General features: G+C 38.9%; 1 protein-coding gene across 1 annotated transcript; it reads right to left on the reverse strand.

The window, feature by feature from the left end:
• Window positions 1–11,312: 11,312 nt before the first annotated feature.
• LOC107178782 (cytokinin riboside 5'-monophosphate phosphoribohydrolase LOG7-like) lies at window positions 11,313–15,214 on the reverse strand. Its single transcript, XM_052443749.1, has 4 exons — window positions 14,932–15,214; window positions 14,797–14,871; window positions 14,575–14,712; window positions 11,313–11,455 (listed from the first exon to the last, which is right to left on the reverse strand). Exons 1-4 carry the CDS (start codon window positions 15,212–15,214, stop codon window positions 11,313–11,315), a joined length of 639 nt encoding a protein of 212 aa, XP_052299709.1.
• Window positions 15,215–16,554: the final 1,340 nt, after the last annotated feature.

The following is a 16,554-nucleotide window of genomic DNA, read 5'->3' on the forward strand; positions in this document are numbered from 1 at the left end:
ATGTGGTTGTTGATCATTCGTCTGAGATCGACATCTAGTTCAGAGATCCGGTCTTGTAGATGTATATACATCTGATCAAGACGATTGCTGATTGAATCAACTTTAGTTTCAGTCTGAGAGACTTGATTGGCAACACGATCAATTTTCTTACCGAGTCGTTGAAGAGTTTGATTCTGAGCACTAGCATTTTTGGTTTGCCAGTTTAAAATAGCTTCATACTGTTTTAGCTCTTCAGGTTGCCCAGAGGAAGTAACTGGGGATTGAACAAAAGGTTTTGAGATAACTCGGGTTTGTGTGCCTGTCTGTTTTTCAAGTGGAGGAAATGATTCCTCATAAGATTGACTTGAAAACATAAGGCATGATCTGATTAGATGGACAGAAGGTTTGGGATCTGGTGGAGGTTGTGGAGGGAAGGATTTGCAAGATGGTTTTGGATAAGAAGAATTTTTTCTTCTTCTTTTTCTTTCTCCGCATAACTTCCAATTCTTCATCAACATTCGTATTATCCAAGCAAGGAAAATCGGGATTGCACATATGGGCGTCAGGAACATCCCATAAAAAGTTTTATTTAGATATACTGGATACCCTTCTGATGAGAAATCATGAATGGGAAGTTTCTTTTCTTGACCAGTTTGAACTGCTGTAATCATAGTAGTGTAAGAAAGCTGAGGAGTGTCTGAAACAGGCTTGGTTTCAGGTGTTTGAAAAGATAGTTTGACTTGACAATTTTGCCGTCTTTCAAACGTAGCTTCTGTTGTTTGGACTAGTTCAGAATTTTGGTGGAAGTGCTCATAATTGGTTAACCATTCAAGAGGCATGAGTTTGAGCAATTCTTGTTTCTGGATTTGTTTGGGAATTTGGATGATGGTTGGAATTGTGTCTGTGTCAGTTAATATCATTAAGGCATTGGATGTAGTGTGTGGTGTGGGAAGGTCTAGTGCATGATTCTGTAATCGATACACTATTTGGTGATGGAGGGTTGCAATCTTTGATGTGGGTGTTTGTTGGAGCTGGATCTGGACTTTGAGGGTCGTTGGAAGATTGGGATCCTCTAGAGAGAGGTTGAAATTTCGGTAAAAGGTTAATAAGACACTGCCAGCATGAAATGTGGTCAGGACGGTTCCTACAACAGCATGTTGGTACTGTTTGAAACTGGTGTCTAGGAGAGCAATTCTGGCTGTAACAAGTAAACCTTTTCTGCTATGGAGGGTGAGAATCAATCTTACACCGCCAAGATGGAGGTGTGTGTACCCTTCTCGCTTCCAATTTGTGACGAGATCCGAGGGTATTTCCAAAGTGACATACTGTTCGCTCTGAAAAGCTTGTAAAGCACACTTATGCAGTCTAGAAGACTGAATATATTCTTTTGGTAATGGTCTTTTGGTGGAGGTCAAGGTCCGAATACTTCTGGTAAAAAAAGTTTTTTGTTTATAGAGATTGTAAGGACTCATGATGGGAAACTGAGATTCATTGATTTGGGCATACTCGGGGATATAGGAATATTCAACAAGATTTTCAATTTGAGAGGTCAGATGTTTAGAACATGATTTTGGAAGAGATAGAGTAGAGGAAAGAGAAATATGAGAAGAGGACGATGAAGGAGTTGAAGATGTTTCCATTTTTGAGTAATCTTCTTCTAAGAAATCAAATAAGATTATTTGCGACTACTAATGATACCACCTCTGCGAAAAACACATGGCTCTGGAATGGTTAACCAATTATGAGCACTTCAAACTCAACGAAGACATAAATCCCACAAAAGCATCCCATCCGGCTATGTCTCCTTCCGACCTCTTACTTGCTAAGCAAGAATGTTCTCAGTTGCTCCAGTAAGGTCTTATTGAACCTATTGATTCAGATTGGGCTTGTCAAGCCTTCTATGTTGAAAAACGATCTGAATTAGTTCGTGGTAAAAAGAGGTTAGTTATTGATTACCAGCCATTTAATTCTTTTCTTAAAGATGATGAGTTCCCCCTTCCAAAAATCCAGACCTTATTTGTCCATCTTCAAGGGGCTCGTATCTTCTCTAAGTTTGATCTTAAAGCTGGTTTTTGGCAACTTGCTATTTCACCAGTTGACCGTCCCAAAATGCCTTCTGCATCCTAGATGCCCATTATCAGTGGATTGTTATGCCTTTTGGTCTCAAGGTTGCTCCTTCATTATTTCAAAAGGCCATGACAAAAATCTTCAGTCCTATTCTCCATCATGCCTTAGTTTATATTGATGATATCCTATTATTTTCCTCTGACCATGAGAGCCACCAGAAGCTCCTTTTGGATTTCTTTCACATTGTGCAGGAACACGGAATCATGCTTTCTGAAAAGAAAAGCAGCATAGCAAAGGAATCAATTGACTTTCTCGACATGGTGATTAAAGATGGCCATTATCAACCTGGCCCACATATTGCAACTGAATTATTAAAGTTTTCGGACACACATCTCAACAAAAAGGAGATCCAACAGTTCCTTGGGATTGTTAATTATGTCCGTGATTTCATCCCTAAAGTTGCAGTCCACACAAGCCAGCTGTCCAGCATGCTCAGAAAACAGTGCCCTCTATGGGGACCAGCATAGACAACAACTATCCAACAACTAAAGATGATAGCCCAGCCACCTCCTCCTCTCCACATTCCCACAACTGGCCAACGAATCTTACAGACTGATGTCAATGATGATTACTGGAGTGCCATCATTCTTGAAGAGATAAATGGTGTACGTCACTTCTGTGCACCTACAAGCGGACAATTCAAAGACTCTGAAAAGAACTACTATGTGATCTATAAAGAGATTTTGGCGGTCAAGTATGGAATCAAAAAGTTTGAATTTCATTTAATCAGCCACAAATTCCTTATCAACATGGACAACTCCTCTTTTCCTCAAATCTTTGACTTCAAATATAAATGGCTCCCCGACAAACAACTGCTTAGCCTTAATAACTGGTTTGCTAAATATGATTTTACTATCCAACACATAAAAGGCAAACAGAACCTCATCCCAAACTTTCTTACTCGTCCGGCTATAAATAAACCCTCACTTATTTCCTCCATTCATACCACCCCAGTTATAGCCATGAACCATCAACTTCCTTTCAAAGCTCTTAACCAGAGAACCTTCCCCATGAACTTTACTTTTCATTCAGCCTACCAGCTCCAAGACTTTGCAAAGAAATTCTTTTAACGGTATTTCTTTAATGTTCAAACCAAAAAACCTTATTGTTTTCCTTCTCTCTGTATGGAAAACTTGTTTCTCACAGGTCTTACCCTCTCTTCCTTAACCATCTGCGAAGTTGAGTTATAGTACATGTGGTGTCTCACTACCCTGTATGCTACAAAACTGGTCTCCCCTATCCAACCAGTCCTCCGCCATCTCACTACTCCTGAATTCTCTCCAGACCTTCTGTGGACTCTCCTTGAATGGTATTTACCACTCACGTGGTGGCGTAAACAACTCAAAAATCTGTGTACTTTTCACGGATTAGACAAAATGCCAGAACAAGAAGCAGACATGTTCACTGCAGTCTACATCGTTCATAGACCTTACTTCCAGCACCTAGAAACAACAGACTTCTTGACACAAGATATGGCCTATGAATGGAGAACTTGTCCTCATCTTTACACCTTCATTCATGATCCATCTGTCACCTCTATTCTCAAGTCATACCTTCTGAAACTTAACAATGTTCAGCCATCCGCCACAAACATTCACCACACCTCTATTGGACCATCTCACACCTTGGAAATAATCTCAAAAGAACAAACCTGTACTCTAGGTTCCAGTTCAAGTCCTCGAGGAATCCTTGTTATGGAACAACGTCCTAATTACACTAACGTCTTATTCCAAGACGCTCAGGACCCATGGGAAGATTTTCAGTCCCTTCTCCATACTGAAAATTCCCACTACATTGTCACAGAACCAGACCCTCCTGCTCCATCAGCCCCAAAAGGAATGACTATCGCTGATGAAGAAGCCTATTTGCAGGCTGAAACTTATCTTGATCAACGATAGATCAGGCGTGCCAAACGCCATTATGAAAAAGCAACTGGTGATGTGTCTCCATCCCGTTACCCATCCACTCCATGATTGCAGACACACATGGGAATCTTTTGCTTTTGCTCCTAAAGCTTGTCTTTTACTTTTCCTTTTTAGTTTTGGCGTGGTGTGCTTTAATCATTATGGTTTTGTAAAAGATAAGGGTCCCACTTTATCTCTCCTCCCTCGAGATCTCTATATAAGGATCTCTCTTTCCTTTTGTAAGGCAGGAGTTAATCAGAAATAAAATTAAGTTTTTCTTCATGATGTCTCTCTAAACCTTTCTCTCTTCTAGGAATCGAAAAAATTATTTGAGTTAATAATGATACGCTCACCTCTAATTTTCTAAATTGAGTATGCTCTGCACTTGCCTTAAGCCTAAAGATCATGTGCATCAGAAAGGTCATGTTTTATCCTCCAAAATCGATTTTTTAAAATGAAATTGTTTTCTCACAACGTTCACCCTCTTTGAAGGCCAAGAGTGCCGTGTTTTTGGGTGGTATCGTGAAAAACTGTTTTCAAATATGATTTTCGATTTTTGGTATTTTGACGGATAAGTGTATATCGGCTGGAAACCAGAACTTGCGGGCTATTGGCCCTAAAGATAGACTTTGTTCTGTTATAGATCTGGTGTAACAACGCCACGTACAACTACCGACTAGTATCAAAGCCTTTGCCCGAGAGGGGGCAACAATGGCCCAAGGGTGTGTGGAGCGTAAGTGCACAAATGGTGCCAATCCCACATCATCTGCAAGCGAGGTCCTGGTATTGCTTATAAGCTCTGGGCAGTCCTCACCCTTTGAGAGCTCTTTTGGGGCTGAGTTAGGCCCAGGCCCAACGTGGGCGAGAGGTGCTAGTTAGTTTCAGCATACAGATTTTTGTTCTCTCTATTATGACTGTGGAGGATGGTGTAGGTTTATGTAGAGAGTCGAATATGGATGAGGTTAGGCATGTGGTCTTTTCTATTAATCATGATGGTGCTATTGGTCTGGATGGGTTTTTTAGAAGATTTAACCAGTCCTGGTTGGATATTATTTGCGGTGATTTATTGGATGTTGTTGTTCAGCCATGCCCAGGAATTATAAGAGTACATTACTGGTTCTTCTTCCTAAGAAGCCTTCACTGGCTTCTTGGGTTGATTTATGTCCGATTAACCTTTGTAATGTGACAAAGTGGCTTCTTTTCTGCCTCATATTATTTCTCCTACTTATAGTGGTTTTGTTCCTGACCGGAGTGATCCATGATAACATGCTTTTAGTTTAGGAGCTAGTACATGATCTTAATTGCCACAATCAAGGGAATAATGTAGTGTTGAAGGTTGATATGGCTAAGGCTTATGATCGTATATCTTGGTCTTTCATCATTCAGATGTTGTGATGTTTTGGGTTCTCTGAGCGGTGGGTATCTCTGATTTGACGTGCTATCTACGGCCCTTGGTTCTCAAATTTAGTGAATGGGATCAATTATGGGTATTTTCAATCCCAATGTGGTCTTCGGTAGGGTGACTCTCTTTCCCCATGTTTGTTTATTATTGCTACTGAGTTTTTATCTCGGGGTTGGATTATTTTTACTCCCAATATCCCGCTGTTCGATATTATTCAGCTGCACATGTTTCTATCTCCCATTTGAGTTTTGCAAATGATATTTTTATTTTTACAAATAGGATACGGTCAAGCCTTTAGTGGCTTATAGATTTATTACATCACTATGAGACGATCACGGGGCAACTGAATAATCAGGCCAAGAGCAGTTTCTATATTAGGAGTTTGGCTTCGGCTTCTCGCCAGGCTACTGTCCACTCTGTCACTGGTTTCCAACAGCGTTAACTTTCGATTACTTACCTTGGGTGCCCGGTCTTCACAAGGTTCCTCGAGCTCTCTTATTTTGACGATATGGTCCAGAAAGTCAAGGATAGAATCTCTGGTTGGGCTAATCGGTTGCTATCTTCTGATGGGAAATTGGTGCTTATATGCCATGTGTTGTCCTCTATGCCGTTCCATATATTTGCCCAAAGACCACATCCAAAAGAATATATCCAGTCATCCAGATTGGATCAGTGTTCCCTTCAGGCTACCACAGCTGAACACTATGTCACTCTGGAAATTCTCCCGGAGTTGATTTCCAACTGGCAAAGAGAAGGTTATACTCATCTCCATATTGGAAGAGTCAGATTAATCCTAACCTTACATGGAAGGAAAGGATTACCAGTCACAGCCAGAATTGCTATGCTGGATACTAGGTTCACATATTACCAAGAAGCCGTTATTGGTACTGTCTTAACCACTCTTCATGCTGGAAGTGTTTTACTCACTTTCTATCCCAATTTCAACCTATCTCTTCAAGACATGAATCTCTCCACTGCCTTGAAAGTCCAAGTGCAAACTCAAGGTGCCGAACAAATCTTTTCTGCAAAAATTACAACTCTTCACCATCAATTGGTCTATCAGCTCCAGAACATGCCCTAGACCTTCCATCACCGAGTGAATGATAAGCTCTTATCCCACATCGCTGGCAAGCCAAAGCTCCCGGTCGCTTATAAGCGCTGGGCAGTCCTCACCCTTTGAGAGCTCTTTTGGGGCAGAGTTAGGTCCGGTCCAAGTTGGTATCAGAGCCAAGGCCTGAGGGCGAGGGTAGAGTGAATGATAAGCTCTTATCCCACATCGCTGGCACGCCAAATCTCCTGGTCGCTTATAAGCGCTGGGCAGTCCCCACCCTTTGAGAGCTCTTTTGGGGTAGAGTTAGGCCCGGCCCAAGTTGGTATCAGAGCTAAGGCCCGAAGGCGAGGATAGAGTGAATGATAAGCTCTTATCCCACATCGCTGGCAAGCCAAAGCTCCCGGTCGCTTATAAGCGCTGGGTAGTCCTCACCCTTTGAGAGCTCTTTTGGGGCAGAGTTAGGCCCGGCCCAAGTTGGTATCAAAGCCAAGGCCCGAGGGCGAGGGTAGAGTGAATGATAAGCTCTTATCCCACATCGCTGGCAAGCCAAAGCTCCTGGTCTCTTATAAGCGTTGGGCAGTCCTCACCCTTTGAGAGCTATTTTTGAGTGAATGATAAGCTCTTATCCCACATTGCTAGCAAGCCAAAGCTCCTGGTCGCTTATAAGCACTGGGCAGTCCTCACCCTTTGAGAGCTCTTTTGGGGCTGAGTTAAGCCCGACCCAAGTTGGTATCAGAGCCAAGGCTCGAGAGCGAGGGTAGAGTGAATGATAAGCTCTTATCCCGCATCGCTGGCAAGCCAAAGCTCCTGGTCGCTTATAAGCGCTGGGCAGTCCTCACCCTTTGAGAGCTCTTTTGGGGCTGAGTTAGGCTCGGCCCAAGCTCTGATACCACAAATACAGCGAGAATACGTGGCGTTGTTACACCAGAACTATAACAGTTAAGACTGTTCTTTGGACCAGTAGTCCGCAAGTTCGGGTTTCCAGCCAATATACCTCTGAGATCAAAAAAATTTAAAACATTTTTATCTCAGGTTATATAACCCAAAACATACTTTCCTTTAGTCTAAAACAGGGTACCAAACCAGATAAGAAATTATCAAAAGTTTTCTGATGCACAGGATCCTTGCAAGAGGCAAATGCAGAGCATACTTCCTTAAGTTTCAAAATGAACAGATGTAAGTTTTCTTCTTATTTTAAATACTGTAGAACTTCATTGACAGAGAGAAAAGAGAAATTAGAAATTCATGAGTATAGAAGGCTAGAGATTTTATTAATGTTGTGCTCTACTTCCAACGAGGAGAAGATGAGCTTATATAGAAAAGGATAGGACAGGGCCCTTAAGTTTCAAAATGAACAGATCGTATGTCTTGGTCTTTCATCATTCAAATGTTGTGATATTTTGGGTTCTCTGAGTGGTGGGTATCTCTTATTTGACGTGCTATCTACGGCCCTTGGTTCTCTAATTTAGTGAATGGGATCAATTATGGGTATTTTCAATCCTAAGGGGGTCTTCGGTAGAGTGACTCTCTTTTCCCATGTTTGTTTATTTTTGCTACTGAGTTGTTATCTCGGGGTTTGGATTATTTTTACTCCAAATATCCCTCTGTTCGATATTATTCTGCTGCACATGTTTCTATCTCCCATTTGAGTTTTGCAAATGATATTTTTATTTTTGCAAATAGGATACGGTCAAGCCTTTAGTGGCTTATGGATTTATTACATCACTATGAGACGATCACGGGGCAACTGAATAATCAGGCCAAGAGCAGTTTCTATATTAGGAGTTTGGCTTCGGCTTCTCGCCAGGCTACTGTCCACTCTGTCACTAGTTTCCAACAGCGTCAACTTCCGATTACTTACCTTGGGTGCTCGGTCTTCACAAGGTGCCTCGAGCTCTCTCATTTTGACGATATGGTCCAGAAAGTCAGGGATAGAATCTCTGGTTGGGCTAATCGGTTGCTATCTTTTGATGGGAAACTAGTGCTTATATGCCATGTGCTGTCCTCTATGTCATTCCATATATTTGCCAAAAGACCACATCCAAAAGAATATATCCAGTCATTCAGATTGGATCAGTGTTCCCTTCAGGCTACCAACGCTGAACAATATGTCACTCTTGAAATTCTCCCGGAGTTGATTTCCAACTGGCAAAGAGAAGGTTATACTCATCTCCATATTGAAGGAGTCAGATTAATCCTAACCTTACATGGAAGGAAATGATTACCAGTCACAGCCAGAATTGCTATGCTGGATACTAGGTTCACACATTACCAAGATGTTGTTATTGGTACTGTCTTAACCACTCTTCATGCTGGAAGTGTTTTACTCACTTTCTATCCCAATTTCAACCTATCTCTTCAAGACACTAATCTCTCTATTGCCTTGAAAGTCCAAGTGCAAATTCAAGGCGCCGAACAAATCGTTTTTGCAAAAATTACAACTCTTCACCATCAATTGGTCTATCAGCTCCAGAACCATGCCCTAGACCTTCCATCACCAAGTGAATAATAAGCTCTTATCCCACATCACTGGCAAGCCAAAGCTCCTGGTCGCTTATAAGCGTTGGGCAGTCCTCACCCTTTAAGAGCTCTTTTAGGGCAGAGTTAGGTCCGGCCCAAGTTGGTATCAGAGCCAAGGCCCGAGGGCGAGGGTAGAGTGAATGATAAGCTCTTATCCCACATCGCTGGCAAGCCAAAGCTCCTGGTCGCTTATAAGCGCTGGGCAGTCCCCACCCTTTGAGAGCTCTTTTGGGGCAGAGTTAGGCCCAGCCCAAGTTGGTATCAGAGCCAAGGCCCGAGGGCGAGGATAAAGTGAATGATAAGCTCTTATCCCACATCGCTGGCAAGCCAAAGCTCCTGGTCGCTTATAAGCGCTGGGCAGTCCTCACCCTTTGAGAGCTATTTTTGAGTGAATGATAAGCTCTTATCCCACATTGCTAGCAAGCCAAAGCTCCTGGTCGCTTATAAGCACTGGGCAGTCCTCACCCTTTGAGAGCTCTTTTGGGGCTGAGTTAAGCCCGACCCAAGTTGGTATCAGAGCCAAGGCTCGAGAGCGAGGGTAGAGTGAATGATAAGCTCTTATCCCGCATCGCTGGCAAGCTAAAGCTCCTGGTCGCTTATAAGCGCTGGGCAGTCCTCACCCTTTGAGAGCTCTTTTGGGGCTGAGTTAGGCTCGGCCCAAGCTCTGATACCACAAATACAGCGAGAATACGTGGCGTTGTTACACCAGAACTATAACAGTTAAGACTGTTCTTTGGACCAGTAGTCCGCAAGTTCGGGTTTCCAGCCGATATACCTCTGAGATCAAAAAACTTTAAAATATTTTTATCTCAGGTTATATAACCCAAAACATACTTTCCTTTAGTCTAAAACAGGGTACCAAACCAGATAAGAAATTATCAAAAGTTTTCTGATGCACAGGATCCTTGCAAGAGGCAAGTGCAGAGCATACTTCCTTAAGTTTCAAAATGAACAAATGTAAGTTTTCTTCTTATTTTAAATACTGTAGAGCTTCATTGACAGAGAGAAAAGAGAAATGAGAAATTCATGAGTATAGAAGGCTAGAGATGTTATTAATATTGTGCTCTACTTCCAACGAGGAGAAGATGAGCTTATATAGAAAAGGATAGGACAGGGCCCCTATCACTTTACAAACGACAAGTTTTAAAAGCAAAGCAATAAAAATAAACTAAAGCATGACTCATGCTTTAATTATTACAAGCCAACTTTGAAAAAGCAAAAGTAATAAAGACAAATTAAAGCATGAAAAGCATGACAAGCATGACTCATGCTTTAATTATTACAAGCCAACTTTGAAAAAAGCAAAAGATGCCAAATTGCATGAATCACGGAGATGAGAGATTCATGTAATCTTCATCTGATGAGATGTCAATCGCATTGTTATCTTTTGAAAAGAAAACTTTGAGTGATAGACGTGGAGTTTCTGGTGGATGTTGATGATCTGGTCGACGTGGTGGCCAAGGGCAAAATATTTTGCGCCAAGAACAAGACGGGTGTTCCTTGGATCCAGTTGGTGCGCTAGAACTGGCTTTATTTGTTGGATCGTCTGGGGTAGGTGCTGGTGGTGTTTGTTGGAGGTTCTGAAGGTGTTGACTTAAGGGTAAAAATGCTTCCCATGGGTCTTGTGCATCCACTTTGGTATCAGAGCCTTCATTTCCTTTCTCAAAATGGTATGATCAAAGTTTGCTTCTTTTTTTCTTCGACCCTTCCACGACAGAGAGAATTTTCTACTAATGGCATCCACTTCCTCCAATGCTGCTTCTATTTCTTCTGTCATTACCTCCGTTTCCCTTTCTTCCACCCTCTCCTTACCCAAATCTTGTTCCAAACACACTGCTAGTAAGATCGAAAATTTAGTTGAATATTCTTATATCCCTGAATCTGCTCAGATCAATGAATATTCTTTTCCTCTTCTTAGTCCTTATCACCTCTATAAACGACCACACTTCTTTACTCGCAGTCTCCGAACCCTTATTTCCACCAAAAGACCACATCCAAAAGAATATATCCAATCATCCAAATTGGATCAGTGTTCCCTCCAGGCTACCACAGCTGAACAATATGTCACTTTGGAAATTCCCCCTGGAGTTTATTTCCAACTGGCAAAGAGAAGGTTATACTCATCTCCATATCGGAGGAGTCAGATTAATCCTAACCTTACCTGGAAGGAAAGGATTACCAGTCACAGCCAGAATTGTTATGCTGGATACTAGGTTCACACATTACCAAGATGTTGTTATTGGTACTGTCTTAACCACTCTTCATGCTGGAAGTGTTTTACTCACTTTCTATCCCAATTTCAACCTTTCTCTTTAAGACACTAATCTCTCTACTGCCTTGAAAGTCCAAGTGCAAATTCAAGGTGCCGAACAAATCTCTTCTGCAAAAATTGCAACTCTTCACCATCAATTGGTCTATCGGCTCCAGAACCATGCCTTAGACCTTCCATCACCTGAGCACCACTCTGACGCCCTCATGGTGTTAGCAGAATCAGATCAGATACCAACCATAATTCAAATTCCAAGACAGATCCCTAGACATGAACTCATAAAACTCATGCCCTTGGAATGGATTTCAAACTATGAGAAGTTCCACACCAATACTTCTCCTATCCAAACAACAGAAAGTATGTTTGAATAAAGATTTGATGGAACTGTCCGAATGACTTTTCGACCTCCACCAACAGCACCAGAGGAGCCTCCACGGCTCTTATTCACTTATTCAGCTATGGTTACAGCTGTTCAGACCGCTCAAGAAAAGCTGCTGACACGACTCAAAAGTGTATTGCTCTCAAGTATAAGAGTGTCTAGTTATAATATAACCCGGTGAGACCGGGTCGAACCACATGGAGTTTTAAATCTAGTAAAACTAAGAAAATTAATAACGGGGTAAAGAAATTATTTGAAATTGATTTAAAAATAAGCTAAGTTTTAGGATCCACTCTCTGTATTCAAATTATAATTTTATTACTCTCTCATTTATATTTTGCCTCACTTTTATCAATTAATTATTATATCATTTAATTCTATGTGTGTGGATAAATATAGAATAAAATACCTAATGTGCCACATTATATTAATGTGTCGACATTATGTCAAAATATCATAAAATTCAGTGAGATTTATAAATTAACATAATATAAAAATAATTAGAAAAGAATTAAATAACCTTAAAAACTCATTTGAGAAAATAATAATAATAAATAGTTTGAAACATTGAGCTTCACCCTTCATCTCAGCTTAATAAAATTAGCTACTCATATTTAAAGAAAACACAATACTCTTTTTATTTGATAAACTTTTTGAAATATATTACAAAGAAAATTGATACAAATGGAAACAAAAAAAGAAAAGAAAAGAAAAGAAACAAAGAAAGAAAGAAATTCTTCAGCTGCACTCTATTCTCTCTCGGCTTAAGCTCTCAAAATAGCTCTCAAAATTGGCTCTTTGAAAAAGGATCCCCCGCTTGGCGTGCCACCCTTTGCCTTTTATAGGCAAAGTAAATCATCTTCTTTTATTTTATTTTATTAATATTAATATTTTATTTATTTTTTATATTATATATATATATTGAATTGTGTGATGGCCAGGAGGCGTGATGGCCTCCTGACCATCACCAACATGTTTTTGTTCTTTTGTTCTTTTTTTATTTTATTTATTATTTATTATTACATCTCTTCAATTTTGTTCCAGTAGTTCGTCTTTGTTCCCGCTTTCAATTTCAATTCTATCTTTATTCCTGAAAAATATTTACAAGATAAAAATTAACAAATTACGAATTAATTTAACATAAAATATATTTGGGGAGTATTAAAATAATTTAGAAATAATGAACGCATTAATCGACACAATAAGTGAAAAACTAATAATTTTATCCTTATTAAATGTACACTTTTTAGTGTTAATCACACCCCCCAACCAGCTTATTGCTAGGCCCTAGCAATTTAAGCGATAAAAATTTAGAGAAATTTCAAAACCAAATTGAAAATATTTTTTTTTTTGAAAAATTGTGTTTACTTCTTCCATCAAATTAATGACTATAATCAAATAAAAGTATAAGCATTATCTTCAGACTACAGAAAATCACACCCGCACAAAATAATTTAGTAAAATCCTGTAAAATGATCAATTATCAGAGCAACATTAATCAAGCCACTTTTAAGAATGATACATCAAACCCCAAAATCTCACGATTAAGAGTGACTCTCTCAAAAGAATATATACCCCAAATTAATTCGTCACTCAAAAAAAAATGGTAAATCTGAAATAATAAAACAATATCACATGCTCTCACCAAGATGAAAAAAATAATGCCCACGGCTTAGAAATAAAATGATCTCAAGTCCAATGAATTACTAGCAAATTTTATTTTTATTTTTATGCATCACCACATCTTTTAGTCCATATTACCAGCTTTTACTTCAGACTATAGTTCCCAAAAATCGAGAAGGACTTTTAGTAGAACGTAACGTAGGCTAGAGTTATGACTAACAAAAAAGGTAATAGGAAAAACAAAAATATATGTTTGAAAAATAGGGGACTTTGTGGAGATTATAAGGTGCTTTTTTTTTTGCTTGGATTTTTTTTTTTATTAATTGATATATACATAACATTTTTTTTATAGCACCATTATTAGGAATACATAATCATCCTTATTTTCAAACATAATTGGGTGATGGAAAACATAAAATATAAGGTGATACTCCTCATTGGAGTAGGAAAAGATGATAGGTTACCAAAGAAAAAGTTTTTTTTTTTTTAAAGGCTCAAAGGGGTTAACTATGGATTCTTTATAATAGGGTTGGCTAGAAAGGCTTAAACGGATCAAAGATGGCCTTTTGTCGTCTTTTAGGGTTCCATATGATCTTTCATATCCACTAGTTCAATGGACTTTTAGATGCGGCTGCACAATTTTTTTTTTTTAAATATTGAGATCTTGTACAAAAAATTGTGACGTTGTATAGGCAAACAAGGTTACTCTCCAAGGATAATAGGCTCAAAAACTCGCTTGGTCTTTTCATAACATGTACATTCCTCCAAATGGCTTAATCAATTTCACTCATTCAATTTCTCAATTTACGTTTCAACATGCAAAGGGAAAAACATAGTATAACATAACTCAAGGCCAAAGATAATACGAATACCAAAATTTGAAAATCATCATGTTATCCAATGTTAAAATATCACACCGAAAAATAATTTTTTTTTTTTTAAGAAAACACTAAAAAATTGGAACTAATTGCAGAAACTTAAGTAGATGATTAAGAGAAAAAGAGAAAAAGACTGAAAACAAAAAGTTAGAAACATTTCTTTTTTGGAAGAAAACACAAAAGTTAAGAAGATGCGTTTCTAGAGACACTACATTCTATATTTTGCCATCTTCGACTCAAACTTTTATCCAAAGTTAGTCTTTACAACAAAAATTAGTAAAAACATCACTAGGACTAAGACATTCCACAATTATCAACTATTCCCTCCCCCCAACCTGAAGGAGACATTGTCTTCAATGTCTAAAGAAATGAGTAGAGTTTAGAAGATATCATCTGGCCACTGCTGGAAATATTTACAGACGGAGAGTTAAATCTAATTTACACTTTTTACGAGAGTTAGTGCCATCATCATCCGTTGCCCAATCCAACGCCAAAGTCATGGGATCTGACTCTGGTTTGTAAGCTTGCAAAAGATCAAGTAACTCATTAGCAGTAGGAGCCCAAATGAAGAGTTTTTTCACTGAGGATGTAATGAAATAATTTTTTATTGCATGATTAAGAAATGTTATTAATCCATCATAAAAGTTATTAACATTTAACAAACCGATGGGTTTTTTATGGACATTCAAATGGGCCCAAGAAGCAAATGTAATTAGCGACTCCAAAGTTACAAGGTCTCCTGGCAAGAAAATAAAAGCGTCAGCATGATTCAACATTTCAAATATTCTTTCTTGCATACCTGAGACAACTAACTCTTCTCTAGTTGGTGAGTCTGGTAGACATCCTAAAGGTTTTAAGGCTTTTGGAATGATGCCTAGCACTTGGCTACCTCGAACGAAAGCAACTTCAGAGACAAGCTTTGACAACCCTCGGTCACCTCCTCCACATACAAGATGTAGTTTCCTCTCTGCTATAACACGACCAAGATCTATGGCTGCCTGAACGAACTCCTTATACTTTCCATAACGAAATCCAAAAAGCACACAAATGTTTTTAAGTTGACTACTTGAAGTTGGTGCCATTAGAACAATTCTAAAAAGAAACAATTTGTGAGTGCTTGAAAAGAAGTTCCTATTTAAGGATCTTGGTGACGGACATAATGATATACATCTGTAAATAGGGTGATGTGTTTGTCAAATGACGCATGAAGCTTTTAGCTTAATAATTCAAAGACAACCAGTGAAAAGAAAAAGTAAACAGTGATTAGATAAAATAAAGAAAAAAAAACACAATAATAATAATAATGCAAAAGATAAAATAACAGTAAAATAAAAGGATATTTACTGGTAGTTGTGATTGTGGCTCACATCTTCCTCTGGTTTTACGTCCAGTAACGGCTTGAACGCCCTCTATGGGTCGAGGATAGGCTTCCCATCCAGTTTTCTTATAAACTGGCAAACAGGGTCTTTTAGAGTCAGATTCTTAAGACTAAACTGTGCACTTTCCTTTTGGAACAGCTTCCATAAATTTTGAATTTCACGTTCAACATATCCGCTCGGATGCGTCTCAAGAGATCGTAAGATATCATCCAACGATTCTTTACTCATGCCATCCTTAACGAATTTGATTTTATCTTCACGATTTATAGAAACCATTCCTAAAGCTTTACAACGTGGATTTTTGCAAGCGAGTCTTACACAGTGAGAACATTCAGAGCCAAGTCGCTTAGCTCTTTTTTTCTTAGCAAATCTACTTTTACAAAAACCAGGCATGTAGGAAATGAATGGATCAGAAAACTCACTTGACAATCGGACCTTTACTTCAATTAACCAGCAAATGTCAGCAGGAATCCCATTGATCATTAACAAACGCAGTCGTTCACAACAAGCTTTGTAAATCTTCTTAAAAGCATTTTGAGGGAGAGAGGGAAAATGTTGGTGCAAATTTTATTGTATTACTTTCATGCTTGACATTGAGGTTTCAGTTATTGTGGGAAACTGAGAATACCGACTTAAAAAGTCATGGAGTACCGTTATCCGCCATTTATACGGGAGAGTGAATCAAAACAAATCAAATCTGCAAAATCAAATCAAAAGTGAAAAAGAACAATAAAACAAAAACACACAAGGAATAAAACTCACCTTCGTCCTTTTATTGAATCCAGATCTAATTGTAGATTATAAATACCATCCTCTATTTCCTTGAGTTGTCTTTCTAGGTCTTTCACGTGAGATACTAACTCTGGTGGTTGCAGATCCCAAATGGGATGTAATTTACAAAATCGGAGCAATTTTCTCAGGTGAAATTTTACATGAAAAAGCGTTTTAAGATGATTGAAAAAGAAATTTCTCATGGAGGTACTCATGACAAGTATAAAAATTTAGTGAGCTAAATCACAATTGCCAAACAACACACAATTAAA

This window comes from Citrus sinensis, chromosome 6 (genome assembly GCF_022201045.2).
Source record: "Citrus sinensis cultivar Valencia sweet orange chromosome 6, DVS_A1.0, whole genome shotgun sequence".
In the NCBI taxonomy this organism is placed as follows: domain Eukaryota; kingdom Viridiplantae; phylum Streptophyta; class Magnoliopsida; order Sapindales; family Rutaceae; genus Citrus; species Citrus sinensis.